Source organism: Eulemur rufifrons, chromosome 2 (genome assembly GCF_041146395.1).
Source record: "Eulemur rufifrons isolate Redbay chromosome 2, OSU_ERuf_1, whole genome shotgun sequence".
Lineage (NCBI taxonomy): Eukaryota > Metazoa > Chordata > Mammalia > Primates > Lemuridae > Eulemur > Eulemur rufifrons.
The window spans coordinates 37,823,173-37,841,478 of NC_090984.1; the positions used below are offsets into that span (position 1 = coordinate 37,823,173).

The 18,306-nt window shown below is 34.7% G+C and overlaps 1 protein-coding gene across 1 annotated transcript in view; it reads left to right on the forward strand.

Annotated features, from left to right (window-relative positions):
- The first annotated feature begins 1,348 nt into the window (after positions 1–1,348).
- MNS1 (meiosis specific nuclear structural 1) overlaps positions 1,349–18,306 on the forward strand; it is a 31,069-nt gene continuing 14,111 nt past the window's right edge. Inside the window, exons 1-4 of the mRNA XM_069492022.1 lie at positions 1,349–1,540; positions 2,274–2,495; positions 11,761–11,888; positions 17,505–17,607. Of these exons, the coding sequence (XP_069348123.1) occupies positions 1,349–1,540; positions 2,274–2,495; positions 11,761–11,888; positions 17,505–17,607 (645 nt within the window). The remainder of the gene's footprint in view (positions 1,541–2,273; positions 2,496–11,760; positions 11,889–17,504; positions 17,608–18,306) is intronic.

Genomic DNA, 18,306 nt, shown 5'->3' on the forward strand with positions numbered 1-18,306 from the left:
AGCCCCGCTCTTAGCCATGTAACATAAACCTCCCACTAAAGGGCTCAGTTCCTATTAGCCAATACAACGTGTCCAGCTCTCAATTAAAAACTACAAGGCTAAAGGCAAGTTGCTAAAAGGCAAGACAAATAGTCCAAAAGACAAAGTCCAATTCAGTATGACACATTTGAGGACTATTAGATAGAAATTTAAAATAACTATGATTAATATGCTAAGGGCTGGAAAATGTGGACAAGCTGCAAGAAAAAATGGGTAATAAAATTAGAAGGACAGAAATTCTAAGAATCCTAAAGAAATGCTAGAAACGAAAAACACTATAATCATCTAATCTGCTCTCTTATTGGTACCTGGACCACATAGCTGTAAGATTTATGTGGCTCATACATTTCATTCCCAAAGTTTACCAACAGCTTCTGCGAGTGTTGAGGTGAAAGCTCCTGGAAGTACGTGCAACTCACAGTGTCTCACAGTAACCCAGTAAGGGGGATGCTGACCTTGTAACGGCCTATGCAGCAAATCCAGAGCCTATAGCTGGCCAGTTAGCTACAGTTCAGCCATTTTGGCTGTGGCTGTAGATGACTCATGGCTACATGACCTATGTACAGAAAGAAAATATACCCTGTAAAATGGAAAACAAAGTAATTAACTTGTAACTGATTGTTTAAAATCCTCCAGCTGTATACAGGTTAAATTTTACTACGCTTGAGAAATGTTCCTTAACTGATGCTATCTGCTTCTGTAAACTCGCTTGCGTATAGAGTGTAATCAAAACAGGTGGTCTGAGGCAGGTCCCAGGCCCTCTGGTAATGGAATTTATTGCAAAACTGGCTCCACCTTGTATACTCAGAGTCACATAAGACCCAATGTAGAATAATATAAAAACCCTTCCTCTTTTCCAGTTAAGAGATACTCTCTGTGCCGCCGCCTTTGGCGGTGCAGAGGGTAGTCGCTGTCCAGCTAATAAAGACTCTCAAGTTGGCTCAATTCGGTCTTTAGGTGATCATTTCTAGAGTCTCAGACCATAACAACCTGAAACTCTTACTGCTGAGGATGAAAGAAAGCCATCAGCCCTAGCGGAATAGGCATTGAGAGGGCAGGATGCTCCGTGAGTGGACAGTAGCTTGTGTATTCCTTTGTACTTAGTTTCCACAGGCCTCAACTTGGCTCCCAAACCCACCCAAACCACAGACTTAGGTGCTGGAGGGAAATCTGCTCCCCAGCCTACTGCAGAGGGCTTGCGTCAGGACACCGGACGTGAACTTCCCGCCCTTCTCGTTTAGGCCTATAGAACTAGCCCTCCCGCCAGGCGCCTAAGAAGCCCAATGCCGATTGGATCTCTCCGCGTCCAATGGGAGGCCACCCCCTGCGCGGGTTAGCGTTTGTCGGGCTGGTGGCGCGCGGCGTCGGTTGCCGGGACACAGCGCAAACACCAGAGCAGGCGCAGCCGGGAGCGGCTCCTTCGCGCCCCTGGGGACTGCGTTTGCCTGGAGGGGTGGTGGCCACCGGAGCCGGAGAGGGGCGTTTTTCGTCAGCTAGGATGGTGAGCCAGGCGGGAGACTGGAAACTATTTTTTGATTTAATTATAGTTTAGAGCTCGCATGCTTCTAAAAAAGGATTTGAAGTGCCTAATCCGAGAATTAAGTGTGAAACTTTTATTTGCTTTTCGAGGCCTCAGGTGCTGTTATTTTAAGGGAAGCTCGCGGTGGTTTCCAGCCTTTTCTGTATTTTCTCCATAGTGTATTAGATACATCTTTAAATCTGCCCGACAGAACCTCTGAACAAATGAGTGGCTATAGAAGTCTGGGAGAGAGCGAACGAATAAGTAGCAGCGGGTTGACTTAATTACATTTATATTAGGAAAATCTGACCGGCGTTTTCTGGCCCTGGGGGAGGGGAGGGGGCAGGTGGTGGTGGGTGGAATGAGGAGAAGAGGAATTCTCTGGGTAGTGGTAAAAAGCTGGGTCTATAGAGTACCATTGCATATCTTTGAATCCTAGTACTGCTGTCTGTTTATTAGCTGCGGAACCTTGGGTTAAGTTACTGTTACTTTCCATGCCTCATCTATAAAACAGGGAATAGTAGTACCTATTTAATTGATATATCAATGTATTCGTCTACCACTTTACTCTTTATTAGGTATACTCTGGATTTAGTAAGGATGCCAAAGACCCTTCGTATCATTTGTTACTGGGAGTTATATCAATATATTTTAAAAAATTAGATTTTGGAATATTGAAGTATGCATGCTTCCCTCCCCCCCCCCCCCATTTTAGGCTTCCAAAAGGAGAACTTTGAGCTTTAGTGAAAGGCATCAGAAATCAGTAGATGAAAACTACCGCAAAACATTGCATGTCCAAGCACTAAAAAACATAAACAGTCAAATCAGGAATCAAATGGTGCGGAATAAAAATGATAACCATGTTGAACGCAAGAGATTCCTCAGATTATTACAAGATGAACAATTTGAGTTGGATATGGAAGAGGCCATTCAAAAGGTAAGTTTTATCAGTCATTGTTTCGTTTTTTTCTTCATTTGCACCTTGGAAATGATGGAAGCCAGCTGCTAACACTAGAATTTAGTAGATGGACAACAGCATCAGGTAAGAGATGCTTCATTGTGAGTCAGCTCAGTGTATAGGAAAGAATGGGGTTTCTGGAGCTATACTGCCTTTGAGTCTTAGCATTGCTGTGTCTTAGCTGCAGAACCTTGAAATAAGTTGGGTTTACTTTGTATGCTTCCTCTATCAAATGGGGACTAGTAATAGTATTAATACATCCTACTTAGGATTGTTTTAATAATGAGTTAATACATGCAAAGCCCTTTGGGATGGTGCCTGGAATAGAATAAGCACTTGGGGTTTTTTTTTTTTAATGTAAATATGAAATCCATAATTATTAACTTCCACAAATTTCTAAAGACAAAAATTAAGGATGCCTTTTTTTTAACTTACTGAAATTAAACACATACATTATTAAGTGGTAGAAAATGAATACTTATGTTTATGTATAAATGTATTCATATTTTTTTTTGAGAAACTGCCTTGAAAAATTGAAGTAACATCTATATGTATATAACTCCTGAAATATAGGGATAATTTTTCAATGGAATTTCTAAATATTTTAAGAGATCAGAGTGGTAGAAAAAGGAAAACTGATAAGTGAGATATATGAAAGAAATGAGTTCTCATAATGAAAAGGGTTTTCTGATATTTCAGTAGTTTTTGAGTGCCTGCTATCTGTTCAACATTTTGTGGAATGTGGGGAATAACAAAAGCAAATTTTAAAAGTGGTATCCAACCCTCTGTGTTCTAAATTCCAAAAGCTTAGACATGCTTTTTAATTTTGAGCAAGCAGATCCTAGGGATTCGTTTTTTCCATTCTTTTTATTTTCTCATTTAATTTTAAAGAAAATCTCAGATTCCATACTAACTGTATCCTGCATACTTCAGTATACATCTAGTGAAATATGGATGTTTTCTTACAGGGAGTACCATAATGCCATTACCTCACTCATTCCATAAACAAATTTCTGTGGTTGTATCAGAAATCTTTTATAATTTGTTTGTTTTAACTGGGATCTAAAGTTTATACAATATATTTGATTATGTCTGTTAAGTCCTTCTTAATGTAAAACAACCCCTACTTCATCCTTTGTTTTTTTGACTTCATGTTTTTAACTTGTTAAAAGAAAGTAGACCAGTTGTTTTATAGAATATCCCACATTCTGAATTTATCTGTTTGCTTTCTTATGGTTCCTATAATTTGTTCCCCCATCCCTTATATTTCCTGTAAATGAGACTTAGCCCTAAATAATGTGATTAGATTGAGGTCCAATTTTTTGGCAAGAATACTCGATAGGTGATGCTGTCCTTGTCATTGTGTCACATCAGGGGACACATGAGGTCTGGTTGTTCCACTTTTAATGATGCCAGTGTTGACCATTGGGTTCAGTGAGACAGCCTATTTCCTCCACTGTAAAGGTTTCCTTCAAATTTTCATCTGTGGTTTCACAAAAGAATCTTTTCTTTCATTAGGGGTTGCAAAACACTGATTTTCTGATTCCATTATTCCTTTCACATTTAATTAGCTGAAATTCCTGTGTAAGGAACTTTTCCTCATCAACTAGGATTATTGTTCTTATGGGGAAGGGAGATAAATAGATAATTTTCAGAGTATAGCGTGTACCTACTTACTTCCATAGGTGTCTGCCTTTGTTGTGGTGGTTTTTAAATTTTCTTTAGTTTTTGACTTTGTGTTTTTTTAAAAATATCATTATGGATTCATGGATCTTCATATGCTTAAATTAATTGCATTTAATTTTCTTTTTGATGTACAAAGTTATCCCATTCTTGGCCACTGGATGACTTTTTATATTGCTTCTGTGTCCTTTTGACAAGACTTCCTTAATTTTTGATACCTTCCTTGCTTTCTGTTAAAACAAATTGTTCCACGTTTGTGATGGTTAATTTGATATGTCAACTTGACTGGGCCATGGGGTGCCTAGTTATTTGATAAAACATTCTGGTTGTTTCTGTGAGGGTGTTTTTGGATGAGATTAGCATTTAAATCAGTAGACTGAGTAAAGCAGATTGCCCTCATCATGTGGATGAGCCTCATCCTATCAGTCGAAGGCCTGAATAGAACAAAAAGGTGACCTTTCCCTAGATAAGAGACAATTCTTCCTTCCTGACTGCCTTTAAATTGAAACATCTGCTTTTTTCCTGTCTTTGAACTCAAACTGAAGTGTTGGCTTTTCCTGGGTCTTGAGGCTGCTGGCCTTTGGACAGGAACCTCACCATCAGTTCTACTGGTTCTTGGCTTTTGGATTCAGACTGGAACTAAACCACTGGCTCTTCAGCTTTCCAACTCACCCTGCAGATCGTGGAGCTTGCCTACCTCCATAATCACTTTCTCTGGAGAATCCTGACTAATACAAGGCTCATCTAATATATTTCTTGCCATACACCTGGAATCAGCCATTGTGCTGAGGAGCTCTATTATCATTTAGTGGAAATAATACCTAAAGACAACTTGGGTACTAAATACACTCTTTATTCTTGGGTTATCATTGCTTCCTGGTCTTTTCAGTGGACAAAACTTAGAAATATGTTTATTTTTAACTTTTTATTTTGAAATAAGTTTAGATTTATAGGAGAGTTGTAAAAATAGTGTAGAGGATCCTTGTATACCCTTCACCTGACTTCTTAACATCTTACATAGAAAGATGAAAATCATGGAAAAGTTATCAAAGTGAAATTAGGTTTGATATACTACTGTTAACTAAACTTTGGGATTTATTCAGTTTTCATCAATTTTTCCACTAATGTCTTTTTGTTGTTGTTGTTCCAGGGTCACAGATTGCATTTAGTTGTCATGTCTCCTTAGTCTCCTCCAATCTTTGTCTCTTCTGGTCTATGAGAGTTCTTCATTTTTCCCTTTCATGACCTTGACAGTTTTGAAGAGTACAGTTCAGTTGTACTATTAATAGTTTTCTATTGCTTCATAACAGTTTACTACAGCAAGCACCTTAAAACAACATGCATTTATTATCTCACAGTTTCTGCAGGTCAGAAATCTAGGTGTGGTGTAGCTGGGTTCTCTACTTGGTCTCACAAGGCTGAAATCAAGGCATTGGCTGACATGCATTCTCATCTGAAGTTCAGGTGCTCTTCTAAATTTATTTAAGTTGTCAGCAGAATTTATTTTCTTACAGTTGTAGGACCGAGGCCCTCATCTCCCATGGGTCACTAACATTCCCTGCCACATGGCAATTTGCTTCCCTAAGGCTACCTGGGGAGTGATTTTAGGTACTCCTTGTCATTTTTAGGGCTCACCTGATTAGGTTAGGCCCACCCAAGAGAATCTCCCTTCTGACTAACCCAAAGTTAACTGATTGGAGACCTTAATCCTCTTTTCATGCATCTTATCAGGGAATAGATAATCTCAGTATGTGTTATCCTTGACACTAACCTTGAACACTTGGTTAAGGGGGTATCTACCAGAATTTTCCTCTGTAAAGTTACTGTTTTTCACTTTGTAATTACTAAATACATTGAAGGAGGTACTTTGAGACTGTGAATATCCTGTTTCTGTTTAAACTTTACGCCACTAATATTAGCATTCATTGGTGAATGTTGCTTTCAGCAATTATTACTATGGAGTTCTAATGGTAATTTTCTATTTGTCTCGTTCCTTCATTTATTAATTGGAATTCTTCTATAAGAGTTGTCCCTTCTCCCACATATTTATTGAGTTATTTATGTATATAATCAATATGTATTCCTTGATATTTTTTCTTTTGGTTATAATCTAGTACTATTGTTATTTATTTTGTTGCTCAAGTTGTTCTAGTTTTGGCCATTGGAAACCCAGGTTGCTTTTCTTCTGTGCCCGTCTGACATTCTCCCACATTTTTTTTTTAAGTGTTTATTTGCTCTGGCACCATGAGATGTTCTGGATTCAGCTTATTCTTTCCTTACCTTGAAATCAACCATTTCTCCAAGGAGACTTGGTTCCTTTTATTGGAAAATAATATATAGAAACTGAGATCTGTATTAAGTGTGCCTCTTTTTACTGAGGTTTTACTGTTGAAATAATGTTTTAATGTTGAAAAAATTATAGATTCTCAGGAGGTTACAAAGATGTTATGGGGAGGTTAACTGTACCATTGGCCAGTTTTTCCCAACAGTTACATCTTACATAACTGTAATACACTATCAAACCCTGGAAAATGACATTGGTACAATAGGTGTGTATACTCCTGTGTTATTTTATCACATGTGTAGATTTGTGTGACCACCACCTCAATCAAGATACCAAACTGTTCCATTACCACTAAGATCTTACTCATGCTACCCAATTTTAGTAATACCCACTCTCTTCAGCCTCTACTCTGCCTGGCAATCACTAATTTTTTCTCATCTCTATAATTCTGTCATTTCAAGAATGTTTTATAACTGTAATCATGTGTGTGATTCCATATATATGTGGAATCATGTCTTGTGATCTTCTGAATAGGTTTCTTTGACTCAGCAAAATGCCTTGGAGATTCATCCATGTTGGGTGTATCAATAGTTCATTTCTTTTTATTGCTGAGTAGTAGTGCATGGTGTGGATGTACTGGTTGATTTCTTCTTAAATTTGCACATTATGGAATGCATTCTGGGCAGGGTGTGGTGGCTCACACATATAATCCCAGCACTTTGGGCGGCTGAGGCAGGAGGATCACTTGAGGCCAAGAGTTCGAGATCAGCCTAGGCAATATAACAAGACCTTGTCTGTACAAAAAATTAAAAAATTATCTGGACACAGTGGTGCACACCTGTAGTCCTAGCTACTTGGGAGGCTGAGGCAAGAGGATTGCTTGATCCCAGGAGTTTGAGGTTATAGTGAGCTATGATTGTGTTACTGCACTCTGGCCTGGGCAGAAGAGCCAAATCCTATCTCTGAAAAAAAAAAAAATGTATTCCTTGTGATGTACAGTTTTATGGATTTTTGAGAAATGCATAGATTTTCTGCCATCACAATGTCATGGAAAACAATTCTGTCAAGCGCAAATCCCCTCATGCTGCCCCTTTATAGTCAACTGCTCCGTGTCCCAATCCCTGGAAACCATTTCTTTCTTTTTGTCCCAATAGTTTTGCCTTTGCCACAGTGTCATAGAAATAGAATTATACAATATGTTGCCTTTTGCGTCTGGCTTCTTTTACTTAGCGAAACAAGCTTAAGATTCCATGTTGCATGAATCGATACTTTTAATTGTGGAACAGTATAGTAGTAGTCCATTGTATAGTTGTACCAAAGTTTGTTTTTCCATTCACAGGTTGAAGAAAATCTGGGTGGTTTCCAGTTTTTGGTGATTATGACTAAAGCTGCCATAAATATTTGATTACAGACTCGTGTGTGAACATGAATTTTCATTCCCCTTGGGTAGATATTTGGGAGTAGGATGGCAGGGTCATGTGGTAGTGGTAGGTTTCATTTTATAAGAAACTATCAAACCATTTTCTAAAGTTGCTGTACTATTTAGCTTTTCCTCAAGTAATATGTGAGAATTCCAGTTGCTTTATGTACTCACCAGCACTTGCATTTTTAATTTAAAATTTTCTTGAGATAAGTGTAGATTCATATGCAGTAAGAAATAATGTGCAGTGATCCAGTACACCCTGTACCTGTTGTCTCCCAATGGCAACATCTTGCAAAACTATCTTTGTTTGAGTACAGTATCTCAAACAAAATATTGACAATGATTCAATTTACCAATCTTGTTTAGATTTCCCATTTTGTGCTCGTGTGTGTGTTTAGTTCTATACATTTGTCACATGGGTAGGCTTATACATGAGACACCACAGTCAAGACATAGCATAGTTCTATAAGTATACCCATCTGTTTCCTGCCTATCTCTACCCATCCCTAAGCCAGGTAACCACTAATCTGTTCTTTATTTCTGTAATTTTGTCATTTCAAAAATGTTACATATACAAGTCAACAATAAAAAGACAAAAAAAAAAAAAGGATTTCAATAACCATTTCTCCAAAGAAGATATACAAATGAGCAATGAGCACAAAGATGATGTTCAATATCATTAATTATTAGGGAAATGCAAATCAAACCCACAATGAGATACCACTTCAGATGCATGAGGATTGCTGTAATAAAAGATAAAACAAAAACAGAAAATAAATGTTGGCAAAGATATGGTGAATGTTAAACCCTTGTACATTGCTAGTGGAAATGTAAGATGGTGCAGTGACTGTGGAAAACATTTTGATAGTTCCTCAAAAATTTAAACATAGTTACTGTATTACTCAGCATTTCTGCTCCTAAGCACATACCCAAAAGAATTGAAAACATGTCTGTATATAAAAACTTATACACAAATGTCCGTAACAGCATTATTCATGATGCCCCAAAAGTGCAAAATGTGTTATATCTATACAATGGAATATTATGTAGCCATAGAAAGGAATGAATTACTGATACATGCTACAACATGGATGAGCCTTGAAAACATAATGCTAAGTAAAAGAAGCCATATACAAAAGGCCACATATTGTATTATTTCATTTATGTGAAACATCAAGAATAGGCAAATCCATAGTGACAGAAAGCAGATTAGTGGGTACCAGGGTCTAGGGGTAAAGGTGAGAGGATGGTGAGTTACTACTAACGTAGGTTTCTTTTGTATAGATATAGGTTTCTTTTGGGGTGATAAAAATGTTCTGGGATGTTGAAATTTTATGTCCATACAAAAACGTGCATACAGATCTTCTCTACATAGCGTATACACAATCATATATATATATCTATAGCATATATAAAAATATATGTCAGCTTTATTCATAAATGCCAAAACTTGGAAGCAACCAAGATGTCCTTCAGTAGGTGAATTGATAAATAAACTGTGGTACATCCAGACAGTGGTTTCTCTGTCATTCACTGCTAAAATCAAATGAGCTATCAAGCCATGAAAAAATGTGGAGGAACCTTAAATGCATATTACTAAGTGAAAGAAGCCAGTCCAAAATGGCTACATTCTGTATAATTCCAACTATGTGATATTCTAGGAAAGGCAACACTATGGAAATAGTAAAAAGATCAGTAGTTCTCAGGGATTAGGGGAGGGAGAGTTGAGTCAACAGAGCACAAAGGATTTTTAGGATAGTATCTATATGGTACTATTATGGTAGATACATGTAATTATGCATTTGTCAAAACCCATAGAATGTACAGCACCAAGAGTGAACCCTAATGTAAACTGTGAACTTTGGGTGATAATGATGTGTAGGTTTATGTAATGTACATGGAGGTTTATTGATTGTAACAATGTACCACTGGAACGGGGAAGGCTGATAGTGGAGAGGCTACGCATGTATGGAGACAGTGGATATATGGGAACTCTGTACTTTCTGCTCAATTTTGCTGTGAACCCAAAACTGCAAAAAATAAAGTATTTTTTTAAAGTTCTAGAACTAGATAGTAGTGGTGGTTCCACAACATTGTGAATATGCAAAATCACTGTTGTGAGTTGTGAAAGGTGAATTTTATACTATGTGAATTATATCTCAATTTTTAAAAAAGAACATCTTCCAAGAATGTTATATAAATGACATCAAACAATGTGTAATCTTTTGAGATTGGCTTTTTTCACTCAGCTTAATTCCTGGAGATTCATCCAAGTTGTTGCTTGTATTCTTTTTTTTTTTTTTTTTTTTTTTTTGAGACAGGGTCTTGCTCTGTTGCCCAGGCTGAAGAGCAATGATGTGATTGTAGCTCACTGCAGCCTTGAACTCTTGGGCTCAAGCAGTCCTCCTGCATCAGTCTCCTGAATAGCTAGGACTACAGGTGTGCACCACCATGTCCAGCTAATTTTTAAATTTTTTTTGTAGAGAGGAGGTCTCCCTATGTTGTCCAGGCTTGTCTCAAACTCCTGGCCTCAAGCAGTCCTCCAGCCTCAACCTCATGAAGTGCTGGGATTACAGGCATGAGCCACTAATGGCCAGCTTTATATCATTTTTTATTGCTTCATTCCTTTTTATTGCTAAGTAGTATTCCATAGTATCAATGTGTCACAGTTTATTTGACTATATACATGATGAAGGATGTTTGGAGTATTTACAGTGTTGCTATTATGAATAAATTTGCTGTAAACATTTGGGTGTTTTTAAAAAACATAAATTTTCATTTCCCTGGGATAAATCCTTAAGAGTACAATTGTTGAGTTGTATAGTAATTGCATGTTAGCTTTATAACAAACTACCAAACTGATTTCTAGAGTGGCTGTACCATTTTACATTCCTACTCAGCAATGTAAAAGTGTTTCTCACCAGCATCTGGTATCATTATTGATTTTTATTTTAGCCAATCCAGTAGGTATGTAGTGATATCTTGTTGTACCTTTAATTTGCATTTCCTGATGGCTAATGATGTTGAATATCTTTTCATGTTCTTAAATACAGAGTTTAATCAAGCCTCTAGATCTTGTCTACCATTTTACAGGAAATATAAACAGAAAACAAGTTAAGTTATATCCTGGGGAATTAATCAGTCAAATGTAGAATGTGGAACATTCTATGAGACGTATGTTCTAATTTCTACAACAAGTAAATGGCTTGGGAAAAAAATATGTGTGTATAGTGGGGTTAGAGGTGACCATGATAGAATATAAAGAGACTTAAGATAAATAATAACTAGATGCAATATGTGAATGTTGTTTGAATTTTGATTTGAACAAACCAACTAAACAAAAGCATCTTTGAGACATTGGAGAAACTTAATTATGAACAGGGCATTTAGATGTTGCTAAGAAGTTATTGCTAATTAGATATGTTAATAGCATGATTGTTGTATAAAAATAAATTCTGATCAGGTAGAGATTCATACTGAATTATTTACATGGTAATGACATGTCTAGAATTTGTTTTAAAACACTCTAGTAAAAAGAGAACAAGGAAAAAAGTGGAATGGAAGGTAGAGTAAAAAGATTGGCAGAATGTTGATAATTTTTTTAAAAGATGAGTGATGGGTACCTAAGGGTATATTTTAATATTCTTTTTACTATTGGTGATGTTTGAAATTTTCCATGATAAAATATTTGAAAAAGTATTATTGAAATAACATATTTTAAAATAAAACATAAATAGTTGATTATTGGTCTTAAGGCATTTATAATGGTTTTCTGATAAAATAAATTCAACCTTGATGGGAAAAAAAATCTGATTCTGGAAGACAAATAACTAAAGTTAATCTTTTTTATTCAGGCAGAAGAAAACAAGAGATTGCGGGAACTCCAGCTTGAACAAGAAGAAAAACTGGCAATGGAATTGGCAAAACTAAAACATGAAAGTCTAAAAGATGAAAAGATGAGGCAACAAGTAAGAGAAAACAGGTATCTTGGTTTCTATAACTTTTATTTATTTAGTTTTTATCTTTAAACTTCTATGTAATTCTTAGCACCTGAAAGTGAAATTTCTTTATTTATGTCATTGCACTTAGGTAATATTTTGCCTGGAAATACTTATTGCTTTAAATCCTATAAATACTCATTTGAGAAATGAAGTTGTATTCATAGAAGTGTTAATATTTACAGTGACAAATAAATATCAGTTCCTCTGCTCTTTAAACGTCAATTTTTAAACAACCTCTTATAAAAAATAGATTTGTGGAATCCTAGTCTTAAGAGAACCCTTAGTGATAACTAATTTAATTTTACACCCCTACATAAATTTCCTACAGTATTTCTGGAAGGTAGCTGCTCAGCCTGTGTTTCAACATCTCTAGTAATTACAATAGGAACTTACTTTTTCATTTAGCCTTAATGTTAAATAATCTTTCCCCCCTATTTTAAAATTAATTCCCCTATAATTTCCATACATCTATCTTCTTTAGGATGTCCTTTCATATAGATGAACCCACTAAATGTTTTCTTCTGTGAGTTAAATATCTCTTGTTCCTTCAGTTGTTTCTTACACATCATGGGTTCAAGTTTATTCACTATCCTACTTTCTTCTATAGATGTAGTTTAGATTATTAGTGTTCCTTAACAAAATATTGTCCCCACAATTATGTGTAATACTCCAGGGTAGACTGCTAAGTACTCCAAATGGTAGTACTATTAATCACTTTGTTCTAAAATGTTTCATAATCTTGCCTACGATCAAATTACAGGGGCAGCTGAGTCACACTGTTCATTAAAACTCAGGCCAAGTAAATGCCCATTCTGCACTTGTGTAGTTTAATTTCTGGCTGCACAGCTTTAATCAGATTCTCTAAGAGATTACTGATCCTTAGAAAAAAATACTGAAGTACTGCTAAATCTGCCTATTGTTCTAGTCACAAACTATTAAATCTTTTTGGAGACCCTAATTCTCCAGTCATCATTAGCTATCACTCATAGTTTTATGTCATCTGAAGATGAAATAAATATTTCATCATGTCTTTGTCTAATTCACTGATAATAAGAGTTAAATAGAAGAGCTTTTCACTTCTAGCAATAGCAGACTAGGTAATTCAGTAAGTGTTTTCTCTGAGAAAAGAAAGTCTGGAGAAAGTATAAAATTAAGATCTGGGAGAGGAAGGAAACCAGAATGGTGAGCCTGGCATTTGTAGCTGAATTTCCCTTGGAGGTTTCTGCTGATTCCAAAAGTATGGCTGAAAGTTAAGTGAAGCAGAGCTTCGCTGATAAGCTTGGCTGATGGCAGTGTGTTCAGTAGCATTCTACAAGCTGTACACTTAAGATTTGTGCGCTTTAGTGTGTGTTTTACTTCAATAATACAGAATTTAATTAGTTTTATTAGACAGACATAGATGAATGAAAAATTTGTGAACAGGTTGGTGAAAAATACTCAGGAATAAAACATGGAGAGAGAAAAGGATAGAAATATACAGATGAAAATTTAAAATTTGAGTTATGGACTATGGTGGAAAGTTCTAACAGATGTACAATTTTATTCCTGGTAGCAGAGGTGAAGAAGAATAATACAGAAATATTATTTGATGAGATACTGGCCAAGAATTTTGCAAAAATGATAAAAGACATAAAGCCACAAATTAAATAATGAAAACTATACCTATACTCATCTTAGTCAAACTTTTGGAATCTGACAACATAGAAAATAATAAAAGCAGCCAGACAAAACAGACTCTTACTTTCAGTGAAGCAATAATAAGAACTATGACTGAGTTTTGAACAGAAACAGTGGAAACTAGAAGATAATAGATTTAAAGAGCCAAAAGAAAATTACAGCTCATTCAAAATTCTACACCTTGTGAAAATTTTCTTCAAATTAGGACAAAAGTCATTCAGTTTAGTAGTCTTTCAAATTGAGTATGATGCCTCCCAGCAGTGTCAAAATTGCTGAGTTTATTTTGTGCATAAGCCATGCTAAAATTTTGACTGACATGCAGAAATGGACCATTTTTCAAATTGGTGTATTCATCTGCAAATTGGCAAGTCTAAATTCAGGGAACTGTTTCCTGTGGTGCTTAAAATGTATCCTAAGTAATTCAAAATCACCTATATTAAGATTAGGTTCTTTCAGAGAAATTCATTTTTAAAATGCATGGTAAATTTTTAAAATCCTTGAAGTTTATTTTGAAAATATTTCAGTTCAGAAATCATAAGATTCTTTTTGTTAATTGATTTCTCAACACATGATTTTATAATCCAAGAAAATACTTTAAAGACAATTTAATTTTTGCATTGTGTTTAACTGGAGTTGGGAAACTCACTGCTTATTTTTAGGAATCTTTTAATCAATAATTATAATTAATTATGCAATTAATTATAAATATATTTATTATATAGTTAACACAGCTTTATGAAAGCAAAAACAAGTACCTCATATATATTTTGTATTTAAATTCTGTAAAAACCAGCTCAAAGAAGAGATAGAGACAGTTTTCCTTACTAATGCTATCATCATTTCGTTGCTGATGCCAGTACAGTTATGTTTCAGACTGATAAGCTGTTAATTCATAAAAACAAAATAGATGAGATGGATAAAAAACAAGCATAAAATAAAATAGATGAGATGGTCAAAAAAAAAGCATAAAATAACATTTTCAGACAAAAAGAGAAGATTGATCACCAACAATCCTGCACTAAAGGAAATACTAACAGTTTTCCTTAGGTAGAAGAAGAAAATTGATCCCAAACTTAACTTCAGAACTGCAGGAGGTAAATGTGTAGTAAATTTACGTGAAATCTGAATATTTAAAACATTTTTTATAATGTCTTTTGGGATTTAAAATATGTGAATTGTTAAAAAAAAATAACAAAAGTGAGATAGGAAGTAAATAAATGAAGTTAAAGTGAAGAACCTTTTATTTTCTAGTAAATAATAATGGACAAATTTATTAGACTTGAAACAAAGAAACATGCTAATCTCTACAATAAAAATTTCAAAAAGAATGTATATAGTTGACAAATTAATAGGAGAGAAAATGTGATAATAGGAAATGACTCCCAAAGAGGCTGTGTAGAAAAGAGAGAACATAGCAGACTTTAGACTGGTATCCTTATAAAGTCTTGCTTGCAAGTTTAGTCCTTGGCTGGCATTGGGAAACTTGGATTTTGAGAAGCTTTCCACCACCTTAACTGGTAAGGGTGACTCACTGAGCTTACACTATGAAAACAATATAGTTTATGCTGAACACCTGTTTTCCTTCTGGGAGTCTGGAATATTGGTACATGCTAGGCAGAGGATGCCTAAGTGACTAGCCCCCAGTAAAAACCCTGGGCACTGAATGTCTAATGAGGTTCCCTGGTAGACACATTTCACACAGGCCATGATAGCATGTTCTGTGTGACTCGACTGGGAGAGGATTTTTGGAAGCTTGCACTTGGTTTCCTGCATATTTTACCTCATGTACCTTTTTCCTTTGCCAATTTTGCTCTGTATTCTTTCATTGTAGTAAATCATAGCCACGAGTATGACTGTATACTGAGTCCTGTAAGTCCTTCTAGTGAATTATCTAAGGTGGGAGTGGTGTTGGGGTCCCCCAACACAGAAGCAAAAAAGAGAGAAAAGAGATCATAGAACAGGGAGGACAAATAGAAAGAAGATACTAAGCTTGTAAATTTAAACCCAATTATATTTGTAGTTACAGTAAACATATTTGAACCATTTGCCAAAATAGAAAATATGTTGTCAGAAAAGAAGGCTGTGTCTGGAATTACTGGAAAACAAACAGCAAAGTCCCATCTGGAATGATTACAAAAAGAATGTAGGAGGAAGACAATAATAAAGATCACTAAAACAAGTGAGTCAGAATATAAACATAAAGGAGAATAAACATAGCCAAGAATTGTGCCTTAAAAATGCTAATAAAATTGATAACCCTTTGGCAGGAATGATAACAAGTAAAAGAGAATGCACTAATAACCAATTTTAGAAATGGATAATGGGATATTACTATAGATTATACAAATATTTAATAGCTCAAAGCAGGATATTGTGAACAGTTTTATACAGATAAATTTGAAGATTTAGATGAAATAGATAAACTCCTAGATAGCACATTTTACCAAACAGATTGGTACAAGAAGAAATAGAAACCTAAGGGTTCCTATAATTTTTAAAGATATTGCATCCATAATTTAAACCTTATGCTTGAAGAAACCTACAGGGCTACATGAATTTTAGCAGACATTTAGGAAGAATTAACACCAATCTTACATAGTTCTTCAGAGCAGAAAAAGAGAACACTTCCCAATTTATTTTAATCAGATCAGTACCTGAATAGGATAAGAAAATTATAGACTAATCTTTCTCATGAATTCAAGCTGCTATTAATATAATCTGAAATATTATGTTAGTCAATATAAAATCCAGTAGTATGTAAGAAAGATAATACATCCCAACCAAATTTAACTTATTCAAGGAATGCAAGATTGGTTTAACATTTTAAAAAAATCAATAAATGTAATTCATTCTATTAACAGAATCATATGCATAGAAAAAGCCAGTTGATATGAATCAATATCACTCTATGATTTTTAAAAAAAGTTTAGCAAACTAGGAATAAAAAGGAATTTACAGCAACATTATACTTAACGGCAAAATGTTAAACACTTTCCCTTTGACATTGAGAAGATGATAGGGATGCCTGGGCTATAACAATTTCTGTTAATCATTGTATTAGACATACTAACCAGTGCAATAAGGAAAGAAAAAGAAATGAAAGGTGCTGGGATTGGCAATAAAGTAATAAAACTTTTATTCACAGATGATATGATTGTGTATATAGAAAATTCAAAAGAATCTGCAGATAAATAAGAATTAATAAGTAAATTTAAGTGTTGTTGAATATGAAGTCAATATGTAAAGATTCTATTTCTATAAATCAGTAACAATTAGAAAATGAAATTTGAAAAATGATAATCTGTATAAGAATATTAAAAAAAACTAATGAAAGATATAAAACTACTAAACCAAAATAACAAAACACATATACAAACCATTATTGATAGACTTTTAAAACCTAAATAATTGGAAAGATATACTGTGTTTACTGAATTGAAGACTCAGTAGTAACATAAAGATGTCAATGCTCTCCAAATTGATTTATGATTTCAGTGCAATCCCAGCCAGTTTTGTTTATTATGAAGTTTGACAAACTGATTCTAAACAATGTATGATATATGGAAATGCAAAGTACCAAGATGGCTAGGACAGTCTTTAAGAAGACAACCAAAATTGGAGAATTCTCTAAAATATACACATTATAATCTAAAATAGTTGAGATAGTGTGGTATAGGCATAGGATAAACAAATAGATGAATGTAGTAGAAGAGAGCAGTCCTCCTCAACCATAAAATTTAAGCTGTAATGCCCTAAGGCATCCATTAAATGTAATGAATTAGCTTATCTCTCCTGTGGATCTAAAATAATAAGTTATATTCTGTCTTTGAGAAAATAAAAAATATAGTCAGTTTTCTGTGAGACTTAATTCTCTTATGGTCCTCAAATTTAAATTTTTCTTTTTTTTTTTTTTTTAACAGCATTGAGCTCAGAGAATTGGAGAAGAAATTAAAAGCAGCTTATATGAATAAAGAAAGGGCAGCTCAGATTGCTGAAAAGGATGCCATTAAATATGAGCAAATGGTAATCATGTTTGTGGTCTTTATATTTTTAGCTGCATTTAGAAAACCAAAAATAGTCCAGTTTTTAAAAAATTGTTACATTCTATAAAGTATTTATACTGTTAGATATCTCAAATACTTGTATCCCTTGTCAGACCTTTAAGGTATAGAAAATTTTGAATTTCATTTGGAACCTTGTTTAATGTTAGAGCCTTTCAAACAGTTTGCTGCTTAGAATGAACAGTAACTCCTAGCATTCTTTGTAGTCTCTGATTTATGCTATGACAAACTAGTACAGTACAAATTGTTAGCATATTTTAGAATGTTATTAAATTTTTTATTTTTAAATGTTCTTAAAAGCAAACTATTTTATAATTTTATGTAGGAAAACTTTCCAATTTATAAAAGCCTTCTCTTTTTCTTATGTTTCTCTCTCTTTTCCCCTTTTCTAACTCCTGACATGCTACCAAGTTCAGGGGAAGAGTTACTCTTGGGCAAAGGAGTCTCAGACATACTCACCAGTAGTGTTACACAGTATAAATATAAAATAGTGTTTATTAACAGTTAAAAGCAGGGTGGACATTATCACTTGGGCTCCCATTATCAAACAGAAAGGCCAGTTATATATGAATGTATATACATACACATAAGTATTGTATATATCAACATAAACATATGTTCACACACATACAATCATAAGGATGATCTCAAAATACTTAAC